This window comes from Diorhabda carinulata, chromosome X (genome assembly GCF_026250575.1).
Source record: "Diorhabda carinulata isolate Delta chromosome X, icDioCari1.1, whole genome shotgun sequence".
Taxonomy (NCBI): Eukaryota; Metazoa; Arthropoda; class Insecta; order Coleoptera; family Chrysomelidae; genus Diorhabda; species Diorhabda carinulata.
This window is the reverse complement of record NC_079472.1, coordinates 60,350,677-60,373,617: the sequence shown is the minus strand read 5'-3', so window position 1 is coordinate 60,373,617 and position 22,941 is coordinate 60,350,677. Positions and strand designations below refer to the sequence as shown.

The 22,941-nt window shown below is 31.6% G+C and overlaps 1 protein-coding gene across 3 annotated transcripts in view; it reads left to right on the top strand.

The window, feature by feature from the left end:
- Positions 1-22,784, top strand: part of LOC130902346 (spectrin beta chain, non-erythrocytic 1) — a 79,549-nt gene extending 56,765 nt beyond the window's left edge. For 2 of the 3 annotated variants that reach the window (XM_057814435.1, XM_057814434.1), the window contains exons 17-29: positions 36-181; positions 424-1,010; positions 2,319-5,293; positions 6,275-6,505; positions 7,512-8,003; positions 8,171-8,427; positions 10,457-10,797; positions 11,156-11,444; positions 11,502-11,776; positions 11,843-12,225; positions 13,551-13,692; positions 15,122-15,220; positions 22,012-22,784. In XM_057814435.1, coding sequence (XP_057670418.1) covers positions 36-181; positions 424-1,010; positions 2,319-5,293; positions 6,275-6,505; positions 7,512-8,003; positions 8,171-8,427; positions 10,457-10,797; positions 11,156-11,444; positions 11,502-11,776; positions 11,843-12,225; positions 13,551-13,692; positions 15,122-15,220; positions 22,012-22,157 — 6,363 coding nt within the window. In that variant the 3' untranslated portion in view covers positions 22,158-22,784. The remainder of the gene's footprint in view (positions 1-35; positions 182-423; positions 1,011-2,318; positions 5,294-6,274; positions 6,506-7,511; positions 8,004-8,170; positions 8,428-10,456; positions 10,798-11,155; positions 11,445-11,501; positions 11,777-11,842; positions 12,226-13,550; positions 13,693-15,121; positions 15,221-22,011) is intronic. The other variant, XM_057814436.1, reaches the window with a different exon arrangement.
- Positions 22,785-22,941: the final 157 nt, after the last annotated feature.

The window sequence follows — 22,941 nt, the reverse complement described above, 5'->3', positions numbered from 1 at the left end:
TATGTAATAATTTAATTACAATTTATATTTTTTAGCAATTGCAAACCAAATTCGATGATCTTAAACTTAGAGTAGAAGGTGGTACTGATAGATATAAACAATGCGAAGAACTGGCTCAAAAATTATTGGCAAATGAAACTGCATATGGCGTCGATATCCAAAATAGGCAGGCTAAATTACAGTGAGTGATATTTATCCATTTACAGAAAAAAGTGGAAATTTATTAGAATTTTTAGATCATTGTTGATCACATATGAATACAATTTATCCTCCTGGAAATCTATAAAAATTGTGACGTAAATTGAGAGATTATATTCGTACCTTTATGTTAACTTCTTAGTAAAAATATGAGTCTATGACTTAGATAACTCCGAATATGTTTAATTTTGAGTTTCCAGAAATTATATGTCCACTTTTATTTAGGCAAGCATGGGAAAATCTACAAGATCAACTGAATTCCAGAGAAAGTAGACTAGAAGCCGCCGGTCAGATTCATAGGTTCCATCGAGATATCGCCGATGCATTGCAAAGAATTCAAGAGAAAAATGCAGCACTTGGTACAGATTTAGGCCGCAATCTAAATGCCGCTCTCACTTTACTTCGAAAACATGAAGCATTCGAAAATGAATTGGTTGTTTTAGAAGCTCAACTTCAGGTGCTCATAGAAGATGCTTCGAAACTTATGAAATTGTATTCAACTAATAAAGTGAACATACAGAATCAACAGGAAGTTGTAGTTGAAGCATGGACAGATTTAAAAGAAAGAACAGAACTAAGAAGGGATCAATTACAAGCTAGTGTCGATTTACAGAAATTCTTAGCGCAGGTCAGAGTTTTATCAAATTGGGCTAACGGTTTAATATTGGCTATGAACGCTGAAGAAAATATCAAGAGTGCATCCAGAGTACAAGTCGTAATCAGTGAACATGAGGCTCTTAAAAGTGAAATTGAAGCTAGGGAAGAAGATTTTAAGGAAGTTGCCGAAAACTTAGCTGCCATGGAACAAACAGGTTAGTACTTTTTGCGATATATAATTGTTTTAACTGTTATATATCGCAAAATAATATGTGAAGTCCTCGTCAGCTAGAGTGTGAGCGTTTTCGTAATAACGATATCTATAGAAACCAGTAACAATATTTCAATCAATTAATTCTATGAAGCTTCTATTTGAATATTGAATTTTTAAACCTATGAATGTTTTTACAAGAAATTGTAATTGTCACACATTTATACATATGTATACATAAGTATTCGAAAGCTCGGAATATATTAAAGTTAGTACAAGTTAGTGTTTAATTTTGCCGCTACGATAACGCTCGCAATATAATACATAGTTTGTGATAAATTTAGAAATTATCACAGATACTTTCATGTGATTTTCACCAATTACTGAGTATTTTATGAGGAAGGCTAAAGAAATTCAAGCTGCCTGGGATATAACGTCGAAAACGTTTCCTAATTCCTTTGAGACAAAAAGCAAAAATATGCTCGTGAGCAAAATAATCGACTCACGTCAAGTACCATTAGTCTTAGCTTTATAATGAGTGGGTTATATTATTATTGAGTTATTTTTTTAGTAAAGAAAAAATGTCAAACGAAAAGAAATCTTAAATAATGAAAAAGAGTTATAATTAACAACAGTAAAGGATATACAAGCTCCCATTCTTCAGTGAGCTCCACTTTGAGGCCCGATTTCGTGACTGGTGCAGAATTTCTAGTCCGAATAAATATTCGATAAGATTCAAGTCCGGACCACGCGCTGGCCAATCCATAGCCATGATCTGTCATCTACTGATCTGCAGGAAGAAGAAGAATGAAAGAAAAAGCGAGCGGATTAATTAAGAAAGGACGAATAGATGAGTACAGATCTTTGTAAAAAACGGCATATGCTCTTACATACATAAACAGATATTTTTTAAGTAAACCAGACCGAAATATGTCCCATTCCATTGATTCCGTTCCCTAAATAAACAGAAAATGCAAATTATACGGAAAACTATCAGACTTGAAAGGAAAATTTACTGAAAAAGATTTTTGTCAAGAAATATAAAGATATCATACAAAAGTCATAAAAAATAGAAATCTGTACCGTGGTCGACATAAAATAGCAAATTTTGTTCAAAAAATATTTTTGAAAAAAAACAAAAAAAAAGAATAAAAAAGTACGTGTTACATTGTTTTATATTTTATTCAAAATTTGGGGTTGTTTTAATGCAAACCTCAACTACCCTGCACATGAAATAATCAGTTTTATTCCAAATTATGAAAATTCTCATTGGTCTGCCACTGCAAGGTCTAAAAAATTTCCTTTTTTCTAGGTCATTACGCAGCAGCAGAAGCAATAGAAAAATACAAATATCTCATTGAAGAAAGAGACAGGCTTCATACTACTTGGCAACTTAGAAAAATTCATTTGGATCAATTGTGTGATTTGCTTATGTTCTTAAGAGAAACAAAATCAATCGAAGATGCTACGAATGTTCAAGAAGCAGCTTTATCGTACGTAGATATTGGAGAAACAGTTGATGAAGTTAGTAACCAGCTTAAAAAGCATGAGGAATTTGAAAAACTTCTTCAAGTACAAGATAAAAATCTAGAAGCCCTTGTTGTTTCAGGAAACAAATTATTACATCAAAATCATTTTGAAAGTGATCAGATTGCTAAAAAATTAGCGGAAGTCCAAGAGAAACGTAAAAGAGTTCATCAACTGAGTGAAGCTAAGAGAAAATATCTTACTAATGGTCTTTTATATTCTGAATTTATCAGAGACGTAACAGAAACTCAAGTATGGATTTCAGAAAAAGAAAAGAAATTAGGGGCTATCACTTCGAGCAAACCAGAAGTGTCCAATCTTGAAGATAAAATCAAAGTTTTGCAAAAACATCAAGCATTCCAAGCCGAAGTGGTAGCTAACGCTGGAAGAATTCAAGAAATAAAAGATAATGGAGAAACATTAATTCGTAAAAATCATAAAGCTTCTCAGGATATAGCTGATCAACTAGCCGATTTAGAACACGCCTGGAGACATCTAAATGAAGAAGTAAATCTTAAAGGTAAAGGACTCGAAGAAGCTCAAGATATACTAGAATTCAATAATCAATTAGATAAAATTGAATCCTGGATCAGAGATAAGGAAGTTATGTTACAAGCAGGAGAAACTGGCAAAGACTATGAACATTGTCAACTTTTACAACGCAAATTAGATGATGTGGACAGTGATATGAAAATCGATGACACTAAAATTAAAGGAATTACTGCCCTCTCTAAAAAATTAGCTTCTCAGGGATATCACAATATACGAGAAAGAGGAGACAACTTGATTAAAAAATGGCATTCTCTACAAAAGGCACTTAACGATTATAGAAATAAATTAAAAGAAGCCTCAGAAATTCACTTATTTGACAGGGATGTTGCTGATACTTTAGATCGTATAGCAGAAAAATGCGCCATAATGGAATCCGAAGAAGTCGGCAAGAATCTTGCTGGTGTTGAAGCTTTGCAGAGAAAACAAGAAGCACTAGAACATGAAATATCCGCTATTGAAAACAAGATATTAAATATACATCAAAAAAATGCTTTGTATCTTAGTGACAAATATCCTTATTCGATTAAACATTTAGAAGATACATTAAATGATCTAGATTTACAAATGCAAAAACTAGAAGCAACAAAAGCGAAACGTAGGGCTCTCTTACAAAAAGCACACACTCAGGAGAAATTTTTATCTGATGCTAAACAATTAGAACAATGGGTTTTAGAAACAATCAAACGTATGGAATCACAAGAAAAACCTAATAGCGTCATCGATGCTGAAGTCCAATTGGAATTGCACAATGAACTCAAAGCTGAAATCAACGGCAGGGATAAACCATTCAAAGAACTTATACAATACGGCAAAACTTGTTCGGAAAAAGATAATCTTAAAATTGTAGAAAACGTCGAAAGACTCCAAGAATTACATAACAAAATTCACAAAGCTTGGGACGATCATAAAAACAATTTATCTCATTCATATGACGTACAAGTATTTAATGAACAAGTCAATCAACTCAACAACTGGTTAGCTACGAAAGAAGCCTTTCTGAATAATGAAGATGTAGGAGATACACCAAGAGCAGTGGAAGCTTTACTAAGAAAACACAATGATTTTGAAGTTATGCTGGATAATCAATTGGGAAGAATAGAGGAGCTTCAAATGGCAGCAAAACGAATCACAGCGGACCCAAACAGAAACCATACTGAAGTTTTGAACAAACTAGAAGCCGTAATGAACAGAAAAAATAAGTTGTTAGCGAAATCTAAACAACGTAAAGATATGTTGGAAAAATCCAAAGCGCTACAAGCATTCTTACGAAATGTGAATGACGTAGAAACTTGGTTATCTCAAAAATTGCAAACGGCAGCTGATGAAAATTACAGGGAACCCATCAATCTTCAAAACAAAATACAAAAACACGCCACCTTTGAAGCGGAAGTAATCGCTAGCGGCGAAAGAATTCAAAATGTTGTAGAAGTAGGCAAAGATCTTATTACTGCTGACCATTACGCTGCAACGGAAATCGGAATGAGACTAGACGATCTCGAAAACGATTGGAAACATTTATTAGAATTGACCACTCTCAAACGTGATAGGTTGAATGAAGCTTATCAGGCTTTGTTGTTTAGTAGATCCTTGGAAGAATTTGAATCGTGGTTAACTGAAGTTGAACATGAGCTACAAGTTATTGGTACTAATGAATACATGAGTGCTGGGTCTCAACTTAAGAGACTCATAACTTTAGAAAATGATATTCAACAACATGCCGAAAATTGCGAAATGATTAACGAAGGAGCTGAACAGTTTAAAAAAGGAGGTCATTTCTTAGCTGATGAAATTAATGAAAACGTTCAAAAAGCAATAACTAGGTACGATCGATTAAAAGAACCTCTACAAGTCAGAAAAGATGAATTAGAATTGACATCCGTACTTCAACAGTTTATACGCGATGTAGATGACGAATTGCAATGGTTAAACGATAGGGAACCGCTTGCCGCGTCACAGGATTTGGGTAATAACTTGACTGCAGTACAAAATTTACAGAAAAAACATCAAATACTTGAAAGCGGATTAGCATCCAGAGGTACCATTATCGAAGCCCTCGTTGCTAGGTCTGATCAACTGATTAGATCGAAACATCCATCTCGATCTATAATTAGAGATAAAACAGAAGAACTAAAAGTCAAACTGGATCAAATTAAAGATTTAGCTAGTATCAGGAGACTCAGACTTCAAGATTCCCTGGAAGCACAAGTGGTAAGGAATATAGTCAATATTAATTTTTTTTTCCTTATGAACTTGCAGGGAAATTCACAACATACATAAAACACTTAATATTTCGTGTAGGTCATTGGAAAAATATTCTACATTCCGAACTATTCTTGATTGAGTTTATTATACAAAATATTATTATATTAACGACCTAACTTAATCCCGAAGCCTTTCTAAGTTTTCAGATGTAAGTCTTGCTGGAGTTGAGTGATTACATGGGCTCTTTTTTCCAGTTTCCATACTTTCCTATCTTGCCATCTTATTCCTCGATTTTACCCTGCAATCTTAATTTCTTCTGCCTAGTTCTGTTATTTATCCGGTATTTATCAATTAAAAAATTATCTATCACTTGATTATAAAAATAGAATTTGTTGTAACTATATAAAAATTTTATATTTTGATTACATCCAACAGGAATCATTGATTTTTTTGTCAACATCATAACACGTTTAGAGTATGATAACAAATTTAACGTTTTATTTTGTTATGTTAGTAAAAACAAATTTCCTCTTCTATTTTTTTTACTGAAAATACCTCTATATGAATACTGAAACCAGAAAATTTTATTAACCAGTTCTCTTGGGTAACCACTAACTTTAAGAATTTTCTGTTTTTATTATTATTATTATCAGTGTAGAATTCAGGCTACTTAAATGCTGAACCCTGTGTATTGTCCTTAATTTATGTCTCCAAGGATGGTTGTTAAGTAGTCGGTCTGATGATGAAGGTTTGGAAAACTAATTTGTTAATAATTCGGTCGCCTTTTTACTACTGTGTCCAAAAAAATATTATTCATTATTATGGATCTGACCAACTCGGAACCAACCATCAATTAATTAAAAACTTTTGGAACCGTTGATAATATTCATTTGTGTTTTGTTAACAGTGCAACAATATAGTTATAATTGCTTTGTTAATTATTATCATTATTAATAATCACATTTGACATGTTTTCAATTTTTGTAGTTCTTTCAAGATGTATCAGAAGCTCACGCTTGGATTGCTGAAAAGAAACCTCTTCTTTCTACAAAAGAAGTTGGTAAAGATGAGGATACAGCTAAATCATTACAGAGAAAGTTGGAAACTCTATCGATTGAAGTGAAAACTTTCCAGAAAACTATACAAAAATTAAGTGATGTTGCAGATTCTTTGATAGACAGGAGACATTTCGATGCAAGCAACATTGAAAAATCAAAGGTATGAACATTTTAGTTCAGTAAAATTTCTACGAATGAATTAAATAATTAGGAATACAGATATTTAAACATTGGAGATTGAAACTACAAATGCAAGCCAAAAAAATTGAATAACTATTTGTTTTAAAAAGCTGTAATAAATAAACTAAATGAGTGAAAAAGAAACAACATTTAAATTAAATATTGAAAATGTATTGACTCATTATTGTTATCTAACTGCTTTCATATCAATTCTAAACTCGTTTGCTGCTCTTTACTTGTTCGAGATCATTTATAATATTTGTTAATGTATCAAATAATCAAAATCCACTCCGGAGGACCAATATCATGATGGATTCTTGGATGATGCCAATTAAATTATTATATTTCTCTACTTCATTTTTTTCTAGATTGTTCTTGTAATTTGCAATCTGTTTTTTAACTCATTAGAGTATCTGAAAATGATATTTCTATTTTAAAAAATGGTTTAAAAAAATGTCGTCAATGTAATGTGCCAATCGACATGTTTATTTTCTATTTCTTTAAATATTGTACCTTAGAAGTCATTAATCTGTCAATTCAAATTAATATGGGTAGCAGAATTTACTTTTAGTATTCTCTTCTTCATACCTGCCCCTAAGAAGCAACATATTAGTTTACATTCTACTGTGGTGATAGTATATTACTCTGATTTTAACGATAACATCATTATTAGTTTGTGACACATATATTCCGGCTTTAGTTATCAAGCTTGAACCCGCACACTTCTAACTAGGGCTTTTTGAGTTACACTTAATTGTTCTTTCTATTTCTTTGATTTAGATTTTGCAACGTTGGTTACAATTCATGTACATTTGTGCTAATCAATACTATGTTCTTCATTTTCACTCCAATTTCCAACTGAACTGTATAGTCACCCTCAATAACATATGTAACAAAATGTATTTATTCTATTTTTCAAGTATTCGCCTATTTTTACGTGGAAGTATTTATTAAACATTAATAAAACAATTTTTTTTTTGTTTTAGATTGAATTACAAACAGAGTTTGGTAATTTGAGGAAACTGGTATCAGAACGTGAAGTTCGCTTGACAGAAGCCTTACAATACTTCGGATTCGTACATGAATGTAACGAAGTTCAAGATTGGATGAAAGAACAAATGAATAAAGCCGATTCCGATGAATATGGAAATGATTTGGAACATATTGAACTTTTGATACAAGCATTCGAAACATTCCATACAAGTCTTATTAACAGCGAACCCAGAGTACAACAGTGCATAGAAAATGGTCATTTCATCATAGACGCCAAAAGCAGTTATAGCCCTGATATTCAACAAAAAATTATAGAATTACAAAACAATTGGGATGATTTGTTAGAGTTGGCGAATGCTCGCAAAGAAGCATTAGCAGGAGCCAAACAAGTACATTTGTTTGATCAGACCGCTGATGAAATCATTTCATGGATTAGAGAAAAAGATGCTGATGTTATTTATGGTGTTTACGTTCCCGACGTTGAGGTAATTGAATATTCAATTCACATACACTTGTGGGTAGGATAGGTTATTATTTTTTCTCCTGTGTAGTATACGTAGTATCCTTGGTCATTATAATAAGATAAAACGCCATTAAGTACAATGGTATTATAAACAAATACCTTTTAGTAATTTTCGAATTTATTTTTTAGGTAATAGAAGATATGATGCGTAAACATCAAGCTCTGGAAACTGAAATGAAAGCCATTAAAGATAAAGTTGATTTTGTGGAACAGGAAGGGGACAGATTGATTCTTGAATATCCCGATACCAAAGAACATATTGATGATAAAAGAGAAGACACCGTTAATGCCCTACAAGATTTGCAGGATAAAGTCGAAAGACAGAAATACTTTTTACAACAATCTGAACAATTGCAATCCTACTTCGAAGAATATCATGATTTATTGTAAGTATTCCATTATGAAAGGTCCAATAAATCTAATTCTCATACAAATCCAATTAACCAGTTTTTGTAGCTATTTGGAGATTATAAATCTTTGTCTTTCCTAGTAATATAGCATTGTGTAGAATCTTTGATATAGATACATATTAGATAATTTGTTTAATTGGTTGGGTTATTCTTCTTTTCCCAGTATGTTGGCCTTAACATATATGTTAACAGTTATCGAACATTCTAGAGTGTTCTTAAAAGCTCTGAATTTGAAGAATATACAAGAGGGTCATGAGCAATAAAAGCAACCCTTGATTAGTAATAAGGGGTCGGCAAATGCCCAATAGGCTGTACATTTATAAAGTGGACATATAACAGGGAATGTATCCCAGCTCTGCAGAGGAGCAACTCCTACATTAGTGCCAACTACAACAAACCTTCCTCCTATAAAAGAAATTGGCAAACTAAATCCTGTTGAGATGCTTGAGACAATAAGCTTCAAATGAGAAACAGCAAAGCACATAGGGTTAGATGTACTTCAAGTGAGAAAAAACTTGGCTGATTTCAGAGACAAGTAAGGAATTTGGTCCAGATAGTTTGTGTGGAAAGGACTGAAAAGCAATAATCATGTAAATCCTTTACTGTGGCGGCGAGGATTAAGAAAAACCTGTAAATTAACGGAATATGGAAGAAAACTTGGGACACCAGTAATATCTGCTGCCATTAAGAGAATATTTAACACATGACAAGGTAGCAAAACTAACTTATCTAGCTTTTAACTGAAAATTGATGCTCAAAATATTGAAGAAGAATGATGAAGAGATAGGTGCAGAAAATAATGATGAATAGGAAATCTGAGGGTGTGGGGAATCAGAATAGGACGAATCTGAATCTGACCCATTTTACTACTCTAAACATAACAATGAAAGTGAATGAAATTATGTAAAAAAATAACCATTCACACTCCATTTGTTTTTATTAGCTAGCCAGGGATCTAGTTTAATATACGTTATCAATACCAAAATAAAAATATGTTGTGTGTTGAAATGCTTATATGTTTTAAGTACAAAAATAAAAACCACTACAAATTAGTGTTGGCTGAAAAGGGAAAAGAACTTTAAATAAAACAGCTTAAAAAGCTAAGAAAACCACAATTGTCTTAAATTAATAAATAATTAATTCTTGTTGTCTGGTTGTCACACTTGTACTATTTTTTTCTGAAAAAGCATTACCTACATATTTTATTATATCAATCCAAAACAATTGTTCAATTTTTTTGTGTTTTATTGAAAGTTAGAACTGACAAATAATACCTACATCCACCGTAATGAATTTCCAAAGAAAAAGTTATCAATTACACAAGATTTTTCAAAATGGATAGAAATTAGTCCATTAGACCAAATATACTAAGATTATACAAGAAATTTGATCAATGATACATCATTAAACCATCTAAATAAGTGCTTGTGTGACAATAATTCAATATTTTCTCAGAAATACTTTGTATTTTTGTACTTTGGGCATTTTTGCAGAACATATACCCGAAATTATAAATAACTAGGCATTTTATATCACTACTCTTGACAAATATCAATATCAGAAAAGAACGATCTGACTAGGCCTTATAATCTTTATGGCTCTCTACAACTTTTCAAATTATTTTATTCCAAATAATTGAACGAAGTAATTAAGAATCGATTAATGGTATTTTTTATAAAATAAAACTCATTAGAATACAGCAAAATAATTTTGAGAATTATTTTTAAAAAAATAATTAGACAATTAACAATAATATATATAAAAGTCAAATTGATCTCTTTTGGCCCTGTATTTTTATGTGTAGTCGCATTTTATCCCTATTTAATCACAGTTTATCACATATTTTTGAACCATGGATTATTGTTCTTGAATTCTTTCTGTCTACATCTGTTTGTTCCAGTCAGGTACTCCCAAATTATGCATATTTGATCCTCCCGTCTATTTTTTGGTCCACCAGGCAATCTTTGTTGAGGATTTGTACAATTTTATAACCTTTTTATTATAGAGCTTGGATAAATGAAATGCTTGCGAAAATAACGGCACCGGATTTACCTCAGGACTGCAATGAAGCCGAATTGTTATTGGAACGGCATAAGGATTACAACACTGAAATAGAAGGCAGGCTACCAGCGTTCCAACAATTTTACGAAACCGGAAAAACATTCATTAAAGAAGGTCATCCCCTATCTCAAGAAATAGAGGATAAAATTAAAATTCTTCAACAGAAAGTCAGTTTGTTAGATAATACATGGAGGAAGAGAAACCTTATATATCAACAAAATTTGGATCTGCAACTTTTCAAACGTGAAGCTAATACGTTAGAAAATTGGATGATAGTAAGAGAAGGTAAGAACGCATCAAAAACTTTTTTTATTTACTAAATGAATTTGATCATTCTCGGAGGTTCAAAAATTGAGCTACATTATTTATGTGTGTGTAAAGAAATGGAGGCTACAATTTCCACTTAATTCAAAATTCCTAGTTTTCTACTAATTAAATGGATAATCTGATATGCCAAACGTCCTATTTCGTCTCTCATCAAATATCTTTCCTATTTTGTCAATTATTGTGACTTCATTTATTATTAAACGCCTCTGCTTTCTATATGTTACAAAATAAAATAAAAAAAAATGAAAAAAAATTATGATCAAGGATTTTAATAAAACATTATAATGGTTTTAAATACTCATTAACATGTCAATAGGTACTCTTAAGGATGGAAAAGTTGGAGATTCTATTTTACAAGTCGAAGAGTTTCTTCGTAAACATCGTGATTTTGAAGAAACCATCAAAGCTCAAGAAGATCGTTTTAACGCTTTGAGACGACAAACTTTACTAGAGGATTCATTTGCTGAGCAGAAACTTGAAGAAGCCAGAGCCCGGAAAGTAGAAAGGGAGAGAATCGAACACGAAAAATTAGAACAAAGAAAAATGAAGGAGAAAGCGAGGATCAATGAAATGAGACGGCAGGAATCTCGAGATACATCTCCGAGGTAATTTTAAGTGTAATAAATAAAATGATAAATTTGCTAATATTTTTTTTTATTTAGGTTTAGCAATTTATCGGATGATGTTAGACCAGTTATCCAACCAGAAATACCAGAATATACCTCCCAATCACCAGCTGAAAATAATAATATATCTGTAAGAAAGACAAATTCGGTGGTGCATATGTTTGATCGGGATAGAGATCGCATAAGGAGAGGTTCCGATGCTTCTGTGAAACGCGCAGAAAGTATGAAAGTTGGAAGTACAACTAAACCTGTTAAGAGAACGCCATCTTTCAATACTAGAAGACGGGGTTCAATTCGAGCAAAAAATGCTGGTAAATTAACAAAAATAATACATTTTCAGACAATTGTACATTGTCAGTTCTATTTTGTTTTTTTAGAATTAGTGCTACCTCCTGTCGAAGCAGAAGCTTTCCTTGAAAGAAAACAACTATTACTGCCTGGTCAGAAACGTGCCACAAACAGAGCTTGGAAGAATTCTTACACAGTTCTATGCGGACAACTTCTCTGTTTCTTTAAAACTAAGGATGACTTTGCTGCTAGTAAAGCAAACGCACCTCCACTAAATATACATAACGCCACTTGTACCGTAGCAGACGATTATCAAAAGAGAAAACATACTTTCCGTTTATCTATTACAGACGGATCTGAATTTTTGTTTTCTTCTAATTCTGAAGTCGATATGATGGACTGGATTAACAAAATAACTTTTAGAGCAAAACTACCACCTGCACATCAGTTGTTGCATTTCGAGGTTACAAGGGCAAGTATTAAGACCGATTCATGAACTTGACTTTCTAATTGCCGTTCGTAACAAATTCATAAACTTGACGTTAACCTAAAAATTTCCTTATTCTTTTCGACGTGTGTACTGCTTTTTGCTTTCGTGATATTTTTGTATTTTTGTTTGTGGAAAATAACGAAGAGAAAACAAGCAAAGCCAAAAAACCACAATTAACAAACAAATAAACAAAAAGAGAAATAACCCCAACATCACGCTTCAACGTCATACGTCAAAATCACGTGACAAACTCGAACCTATGTGATTGGCTCTTTTCTATTGCTAAGAAAGTTGCTACGAACGACCGATGGTAAAAGATAAAATTCTTTTATGTTAAAAGGCAGTCCGATCGAAAAACAGCAACTATGGATGGTCTTATGCATTTCAATGTTTTTAATTTTGTTACAGCAAACTGAAGGTCAAGTTTATAAATCGGCCTTTAATCATCAACCACTTATAAATTTGCAGTTAAAGCTCAATATATACCGCGAATTTCTTCAAACTTGTATAATATTTTAATAAGATTATAAGTATACAAACATTTTTATAGATTAAAACGCGTAAGTAAATTTGGTACTAATTAGTTAATTAAATGTCAAAGTTCACGCTTATTGTAGCTGGAGTACCACGGAAAGAATACTGCACAGGTACATTGATGGATGACACTGTTATTATGTAGGCTCACATGCTCAGGACAGAAAGGATTTGTTGAGAAGGCTCTGGTTCTCAAATGACCGTAGTGCCGGTTAAAGAAGAAAGAAGAAGAGGCTTTTGTTTGAAAATGTTACTTGAAATTTATGATTGAATTGCCAGTTCAATAAACTTTAATAATAATATTAAGTGATATACACCCTTATAGAAGACTGACAATAATAATAATGTCAGATAGCTAGGCAGCGCTGTAATCACTTCCAAAATAGTTCATGAACTCTAAGGTATACTTATTGAACTAGGAAGAAATATCAAAATTACCCTAAGGTAGGAACAAGAACACATTGAAATAGTACTAGAAAAGAAAGAGGACAAAATACATTTCTGGGGATCAAAACCCTTTTGTGGACTCAATACTGATAAAATATTGGAAGATATTGGAAACCAAATATACAATAGATCTTACAATGAATTGCCTCCTTATCAAACATATATACAGAAACATAATCATGTTAACGTGACTGGTACTGGAGTGAAACTATTTTTCCAGAATTTTATTCACCATATAATTAGTACTTATAAATAAATCATCGGTATTCACCATTATTGAATTATACATTGAATTCCGAGATAATAATAGATTGACTTTTAATTAGGATCCCAACGATTTTGAAATTAGTTCGCAGTCCAGTAGAACTTCAAGTCCGGATGTATCAGACGTTGTTTTAAGGCACGATCCGCAAGTCTCTAACGGAAGTCTGTCTTCAACACCTAACTATTCAAATAGACACACTGTTGGTAGGTATTTAAAATTTTAATTTGGTTAATATAATATTCAAAAACAATGATTCTGCTAAAAACCAAATTTTATTAAAAGATTGTAACACATGTCTGAGCTTGGACTAAATTTCTTCTTTGATGTGGATAGTTTTTGCGAGTGGAAATAATGTATAAAATAATGGAAATATTTTGTAAATTCTCATTTGTGCTAATAGAATTTGGTCATATTAAATTACAATCCCGAGCAAAATCGAAGGATCATTTGTTATTTGTGACCATCCAGAAATGAAGGTTTTTCTTTATGTTATTGATCATTTACCCCTCGATTTGATAGATAGAAATCACCACTACGAATCACATTTTCATTTTTTTTTCTTGAATTGAATATTTTAAACAACAGTTGCCAGATACTGAACACACTGTTTACATTACTCTGTGCCAACACTCACAATTACACTGTCTGTAATGAGTGTTTCGATAACCAAGTTATCGCCTTCAGACACTGAAAGTAAACCGGTTTAAACGGTATAGTGGTAGTGTAAATAGTGATTCAATATGAATATCACCAACGGTTCCAGTTGCCAAATTTGAAGCATTGTTATTTAACTGGAAAAAATGACGTTAACATATAGTCTTGGCAGAAAAATTATTATGGTTAACTCTTCTTTAAAAACAACAACTACTGACGATGCTTAATGGAAGTTTTTACATCATCTTAAATTAGTATTTGGTCACTAAAAAGGCAAGTCCTTAATGACGCCGTAATTCCTTGCAATAGAACAATAACAACAAGGAACTGATGATTCAGAATGCTGTTTGGAATTGTTTAGGATTTCTACATCGAAATGTGACCATGGAAGAAACCGAGATTCATTTGAATCTGGTGGTCATCTGGGTGGATTGAACTGTCCAAATGGAGCAAAAACCCAACAATCCGCTAGTCATACGTATTTTGGGATACACACAGCCTAGTGTGTGCATCCCAAATGTCAAATCTAATTTTCCCAGATCAGAAGTCATCACTATAATATTATTGAATTCAAAGAAAAATAGTTTAATAAAAATGGCGCAGAAACATTGGGAAAGCATTGGACTGATGCTATAACTCGCGAAGGAAGCTACATTAATGAATACATGTTTAATAAACCGGGAACTAGATGATGTTTTACCGGCTTAATTTTCTTGCCCCCCAATATTTCTTCAATTCAATATGAATTTTTTAAGTTTGATAAATATTTATACATCCTTTTTTCTGCTGCGCAAATTTGCTAAAATGCAAGCAACAGTTTGAAATATTAATTATTTGGTGATTTCTACTGAAGATTTAGAAACTTCAGATTTGACAAACTGTCTTTCTATTTGCTATCAAATTGCTAGACTTCAAATTATGTATTTGTAGATGAATATTTAATTAATTGTGTGTAAAACGTAATAATGAATAATGTAGCAGGAAGCTCTCCACCGCCCATTCCTCCTAGGATGATTGACGTACCACTTGGATATGAATCAAGACTTCATACTTCGGAGAGTAGTGGAAGCGTTAATGGTCAGTTTTATTTGAAGCAGTCTTCTTGGTTAAAACCTTATTCACAATCTTGGGTCTTTATTGTTCAAAAACAAAAAAACAAAGAGTAGTTTGTATTTTTAGTCCTAGATGAGCACTGAATCTTTTAGAGTTAATCTACATGTATAATCTCTATCAAAGAATTACTAATAATCAAATCAGTTTTTTCTCATCAAATAAGAACTTGGTAGAAAATTTTATTATACTTAGTGTTTATATGAGGTGTGTTCAGAAAATAAAGAAAATTTTTATATCGCAGATTCTTGGGGTTCAGGAGTCATGCGGGTTGCGTAAACAAACCAGGTGGACAAATAAGGTGAACTGTAGGACATAGGATAAATAAATAACTTGTGAGACTAAAAGATTACTCGTGGGGCACGTGATAATTCTATCAACAAACCGACCTAACCTAACCAAATTTCATTTTCTTGTTTTTTCGAAAGCCTAGATTGGTGGAAAGGAGTGTGAAGGATAGTACCATGAACTAATTAGCCACATTGCTTTTTTTACATCTACTCTACAGGGATAATCAATCCATATTCCCGATGAAAACGTTCAATATGAATGTAATAGAGAAAATTTTGGGTTTTTCGCATAGGAAATATAATGCTCCGGTATGTCCTCTCTTCTCGAAACGCATCAACAATATGGTCGACGTCTTGTTGTCATGACTGCTCATTAGATGGCGTTCGCGTCACTCTGCCATGCACCCTAAGGATTTGGAGAGTCCTATTGATGCATTTTTTCCAAAAAAATGATACAATTATCAACTTAAATATGATGATTCGATGATTTTCAATTGTTAATAGAAATGGATAAAAAAGTTTATGTAAAAATGAAATAAAGTATAAAATGTGTGAAATATGAATCAATACTTACGGTGAGTCGGCTTAAAGTGGAACAATGTTTAAGATTACCGTGAAGACATTAAACTCTAATACGTGAAACAACAAAAGAAAACGTTGAAAAGGAATGTTATGGACGACTTACAAGTCGTTAAGATGTCGTTGCCATGTCGATTAACTAATACCATCAAATTTTTGGTATGAATACACCTCATGTTTGATTATATACATATGACATAGAAAGCTCTTTGTTTTTTTTTTTATTTATGAGCAGTGTTGATAAATATAATACCATAATCGCTATTCTAGGTTATGTGTACATTTATTTGCCATATATTTATAGTGTAACATTTGATCAGTTAATTTATGTTACTATTTATTAAAATACTATGTTTTTTAGAAAAATTTTTTAGAGAAATCAGAAAATAATAATTGTTTGAACAACGTCCCCTAGAGATCGTTACATAAAACGAAAATAAAAATATATTGAATTTCCTTCTAAACGATATTCATTTTCTCAAAAGTCATAAAGAGCCAGAGGTTTCATCTAGTTAGTTTTTCCATTCACTTTTATTTTATCATCATCATCGTCATATAACTCCCATTTGAACAAAGGGAGCAGTTTAAATAGCTGTGGTAACGATGAGGCTGCTATTTTTAGTTGACGAGGGCTCTCCATTTTGTTTTTGACTATTTCTTTAGCCTCTTTCCATGTTAAGTTTATCTTTTGCAGTTCTCTATCGATAGTTCTTTTTCATGTTCGTACATCTTCTTCTTCTGCCTGTTGTATTACCATAATGTATGACCTACGTCGTATAATCCGAAAATTACAAATATTCAAATGCTGCAATAAAGAAACATGACTTTTTTGGGTTATATTATTTTTTTTTTCATATATTAATGGAATATTGCGATATAAAAGAATGGAGTACAGTTTCAGGAAGTGAATATTTTCATTCTAAACAATTCTATTGAGCAATTGGATGCAAAATAGAACCATGAGGATGATTGTACTATGAAAATTGTCTAATAGAGGCAAATAGTTGTGATTATATTCCACGTTTTCCATTTTGAGATAGCGATAAGGCTAAATATTTATCAATACTTTTCAAACATTATTCTTCATAGAGTATTTTTAATCGAAACGTTCAAGTTTGGATATTTCTCTACAATGCATTCATAAAGTGACAATAATATCATTATTAAATAATCACCATCCCAATTAGTTGATTCCAAAGCTCAAATTATTTGGTAATTAGTTTTGAAGCATTGTGACTGTAAGTTCTGCATTAAGATAATTTCTGATCTGTCAGTATGGACCTTAGATTCTGGATTACTTCATAAAAAAATTTAATAGGTAAGATCGAGAGTTACACGATTTCTCTTCTCTGAAAATGTTTTGTCCGAAAATTGACATTCAGAATTATAAACTATTGCTAATCTGATAACTCAAGATTTTTAACTTAATTAAACTTGGTCTTTCGAAAGAAAACGCGTCATTTCCCCAAAATAAGTTTATTACAAATCTCTTAAAACAATCATTAGAACTAACAAAGTCAAAAGAAATTGCTAGCTCATCAAAAAAATAGTTGATTATACATATAGTAAAATAAAACAAAAAATACTTAAAACCGCTTGACATGATGCAAGACAACGTGCAAGAAATTCCATGGAATTTATTGCAAATTCAAGATATTGAATCTTATTTGATACTTGTGTGCGGTTTAAAAATGAATAATAACAAAACTAAAATAAACAAGAACAAAGTGGTCAGTGCATCACTAGCAATAATTATAACTTTTGCTACTTTGCTTTTGGAGTGTGATGGACAGAGAAGAGTATTAATCAAAATCCTAACCTCAAATTTCATTCAATATTTTGAACCTAGCTTAACAATGAAAATAAAGCTAAGTTTTACGAAAGTCAATTGATTTGTTGAGCCAAAAATAGCTAGATGTCTCCCTAGAACTGCAATTTGCACTTCATCTGCGCATGCTTTTGATCATGAAATATTGCGTCTTGCATTGCATTGCACGTTGTCTTTCATCATATCAAGCGGCCTTTAGCTTTGTTATTTTTAAATTGGGTTTAGTCGGTTACAGTTGTTTAGTCCAGAGGCTAGGATTACTTACAGGATAAAATAAACTTTGTATTACATATGATTAGTCTTTATTAATTATTTTGTCCACCCAGTAAGGAAAAAAGAGGTATTTCATTAAAAGAAATTGTTGCTAAAATCATCACATAAAATTTGATGTATCATAGATTGTTTTTTGAAAAATAGTCATCAAGAATATTTATTTATTTACTTAAAGAATCAATTCATCTGATACCTTATGAATGCATTTTTTGTATATCCAACGTTCACTGTCTATTTTTTCGGATTTTCGTTATTTTCTTTTCTTTTCACTTTTATTGTTTTGGATTAATTGTGTATATTTAACTTGGTGTGGTTGTACAGGATGATTCTGAAATAATATATCAAACTTATATTCCAAACTGAACTAATTAATCATTATAAAACATAATATTTATAAATATTGACCGTATATAATATTTCAGATTTTATCCTATAGACTTGGATCTATTTGCCAAATGCTCATTTTTAAAAATTCAGTAGATCATAAAATACCTCCAAAGAACAAAAAACTTGAAGAAAGTGTTCTGATTTCCTAATAGATTTAAAATTGAAAAAAAATTTATTTGATGTACTAAATACATTGAATCAACTGAAAATTAATTCAGTTTATTTGAGCAAATGGAGTAACCTGTAGCCTTGATTCACAACTAAATTCATAACATGTCTAGTTGAACTTTAAATGAACAATATGTTTTAGAGTAAATGACTACAAATTGTTAATTTTTCAAAAATCACTCAATCTTGTCGTGTCAAATAATAAATTCAAAAATATCAACAATTTGTTGCTCCAAAAAAATTGTTTATCCCTAGGAGGTGTGATCAAAAAATTATTTTAATAACAATGGAAGTATTTCTAGAAGACTTTTTTTTGGTATGGCTCTCTTCTACTCTATCATGTAGTTCGCAATGTTTCAATATTGTTAAACAGTCTTCAAAGCTACTCCTTTAGCACTTTTTGTCATTCAAGATCCTCATTTGACGACATAGAGGACAAAAAAATATCACTTAAGCGGCTAAAGTAGCAGATAAGTTGGAACGGAGTTAAATTTAGAACGGAGAAATAAAAACAGCCTCAACTGATGAGGCTAGCTAATTAAAATAAATAATTGCTTCTATAAAAATTAATTCATAATATTTTTTATCACACCTCATATATTATGATATAATCATTTTCTTCTAGTTCTTTTCTTTTGGTATGATCCTTATTCTAGACTACAATAAAAACCAATTTAATATACTTCTTTTAGGTGGAGGTATTACTAATCATTTTAAATTTCTTCAACTTCTTTTTCTTATCTTATACAGGGTGTCCCAGAAATTGCACGCCAGGCTGACACGGGAGGTAGATCGGCTTTAGATCTATCAAATAAAAGCAACATGACCTCAGTAAAAGTTTTTTAGTTTTCGAGATATTAACACTTTTAGGTTTTTTCAGAAAATCTCCACTTTTTGCCCTATTTTTGTCTGTTATGGGCATAAAAAACCTCTAATTTATAATTCTTTTTTTTTTCTGGGCTACCACTAAAAGTTGCTTGAGACAATTAACCCAGTATTCATTTTAATAAAAAGTAGCACGACATTAACAAAAAAAAACAACTCAATCTTACCTTTTGTTTCAAAGCGAAAACCTTAACTAAAGTTTGGTTAGCGACTGTGAAAAAAAAATGTATCAGACTGAGTCAGAAAATGTTCTTAAAAACTAGCCTACTTAGTGCTCGAACTCCCTGCTACCCTTAATGCAGCAATGTATTTAGAATTTTTACAAAATGATCTACCCATTCTTTTGGAAGATGTGTCTCTTGAGACAAGAAGAAGAATGTGGCTGCAGAATGATGGGTGCCCTGCTCACTATGCCCGCGCAGTTAGAGCTTATCTGGATGACACATACCCAAGAAGATGGATTGGCCGGCTAGGACCAATTTTGTGGCCCCCACGCTCCCCAGACCTAAACCCACTGGACTTTTTCTACTGGGGATGTTTAAAAGATAAAGTGTACAGTAAACCAATTCGATCGGTCGATGAATTGCGGCAACGAATCAATGAAGCAGCTCGCGAAATTACTAATTTAAGTTTAGGACGTTTAAAGACACAGTTTTTAAGAAGATGCAGGTTATGCATAAGAGCAGGTGGCAGAAATTTTGAAAATCTGCTATAATAGTTTATTCAATGCAAATTCTGAATGGTAAATATTTATTTGAATGTTGTAATTGTAAAATCTAATGAAAATAAAAAAAATACAACCCTATGTTCTGTACCCAAATTATTTTGATGCCAGCCTACAACAACAATTATAAAAGGATAATGGATAACTCTATTAGACATTGCTAAACTAAAAAGCGATTACAGTAACTAAAAAGTTGAAAGTTGAAGACAAAAGTCGGCTTAACTTTGTATTACGTATTATTTTTTATTTGAAGTATTGCGAAAGTAGTACGACTTCAATGACTATACTTGATATTATTTAATTTTTAGTAAAAAAAAGCTATGAATATTATACCATTTTTAAAGAGCACTAAGTAGGCTAGTTTTTAAGAACATTTTCTGACTCAGTCTGGTACATTTTTTTTCCACAGTCGCTAACCAAACTTTAGTTAAGTTTTCGCTTTGAAACAAAAGGTCAGATTGAGTTGTTTTTTTTTGTTAATGTCGTGCTACTTTTTATTAAAATGAATACTAGGTTGTCTCAACCAACTATTAGTGGTAGCCCAGAAAAAAAAGAATTATAAATTAGAGGTTTTTTATGCCCATAACAGACAAAAATAGGGCAAAAAGTAGAGATTTTCTGAAAAAACCTAAAAGTGTTAATATCTCGAAAACTAAAAAACTTTTACTGAGGTCATGTTGCTTTTATTTGATAGATCTAAAGACGATCTACCTCCCGTGTCAGCCTGGCGTGCAATTTCTGGGACACCCTGTATATATAATTTTCAAAACTATTCAGCATATTAGATTTCAGAAGTTATGAAAAAACTAGAAAATTTTTTTAGCTTGTATTAATACCGGATGATCAAACTAGAACGGGCGTTTTTCTAACGATTAGTAAAGGATATCGTGTGATTGGGTAAAATCCTAGCTTCCTCAGCTGGTAGCACATATCGGGAAGTCAATCGTTGCAACGGAGAATAACAGAATGCAGTATCACGTATTTTATACCATCTCCAAACTCGTATTAATAGGATCATATATTTTAAAAAATAAAAGGTAGTCAATTCCGTCCGATACCTTAGTAAGAATTTTCAACCCTTCATAATTTCTCAATGTAATGTATCTTCGAGCTAACCAATGATGTTTGACCATATTCTTTGTATTAAAACATTGAAACTATAAATAATTAATTAAACTTGGTCTAAGGGACACTTGGAATCGCTTAACTATGACGTTGGTTCTCATTGGGAGCGATCAGTGTACAAAAAATCTTAGCGAATAAAACGATAAATTGAAGTTGTAGGTAAATTTAAGATTCTTCGCAGTAACTTTGATATAAGACAAAAATTAAATAATCCGAGATACGTTAATGAAGAATAAAATAAGGGACACTTTGTATCATTTAACTAGATGATTAACAGATCCTAATGGTTTTTAATACAAGAGGTTGTATCTCTGCCGGGGTTACATTCGTGCAATACAAAATAACGATGTTAGTTGACAGAAAAGCAGTAAAAATTCTAAATAAGTTTCGCATTTTACTTCAGGAATCTAATATGATGAAATTACTTTTTATCAAGTTTATTTATTCAGAATAAACTGATAATATTGCGTTTCTCCTATTTATATATTAATTCTTTCAGATGGCTATGATAACACCAGTTCTATATCAAGGCAAGATTGGCAATCCAATTCTTCATCGAGGCCTTTAAGTTCTCCGGATTCGAAAAATATGTCTCATCGAATACGAGATTTATTTGTTCGTAAGAAGCGAAATTCGCAAATGTAATACAAATATAAATATATATTTTTAACTAACAAAATTAGATTGTATATAAATATTACATATGTTGTAATACCTCTCCAAACTTATTGACCAAAACAAAATAAACCTGATCATGTAATGCAATAACAGGTAACAAAAAAATATAGAACAAAGTAATTAAGAAACAATTTTGTTATTTGATTTTTAATTTTTTAAATAAAATTTTTGTTCACTGCAGTGGCTAGCTAGTAATCAGACAAACTTATGGACTCGATTACACATAATTAATTAATAAACCATTTTCTCGACAATATCTTGAATATAATTGGTTTCCATTAAGTTATTTAATGGCAATCCTCTTTTTATATTTTCTTGCCAGTGAAAAAGTCTTTATGAAATATTCATAAACGTACTATCTATAGCTACTAATGAGCTAAATGTTGCTAATATCTTTAGTTTAGTCGATATGTCAACCTACTTTATTAATGTATGCCGTTTATATTTATTAAAAATGTTGGTTGTGCTTACAAATACATTTGCTTTGTTCTTTATTTCATTGTTTGATTATATTTTTATTTTATGTTTTATATTTTTCAATTGTAATTCTTGTATTGTATTGAAATAAAGTTGTATTTTTCTTTTTTGATGAAACATTCATATTTATTTCAAATATAATTTATAACCAACGCTGGTCCTCAAGAAGAAGATACAATGAACGGTGGAAATGTGATGCTGGACTCTCCAACTTATAGCTTCAACATCTTCACTTGTTTTCTGTTGATAATGAGTTGTACTCTATTACTAGTCT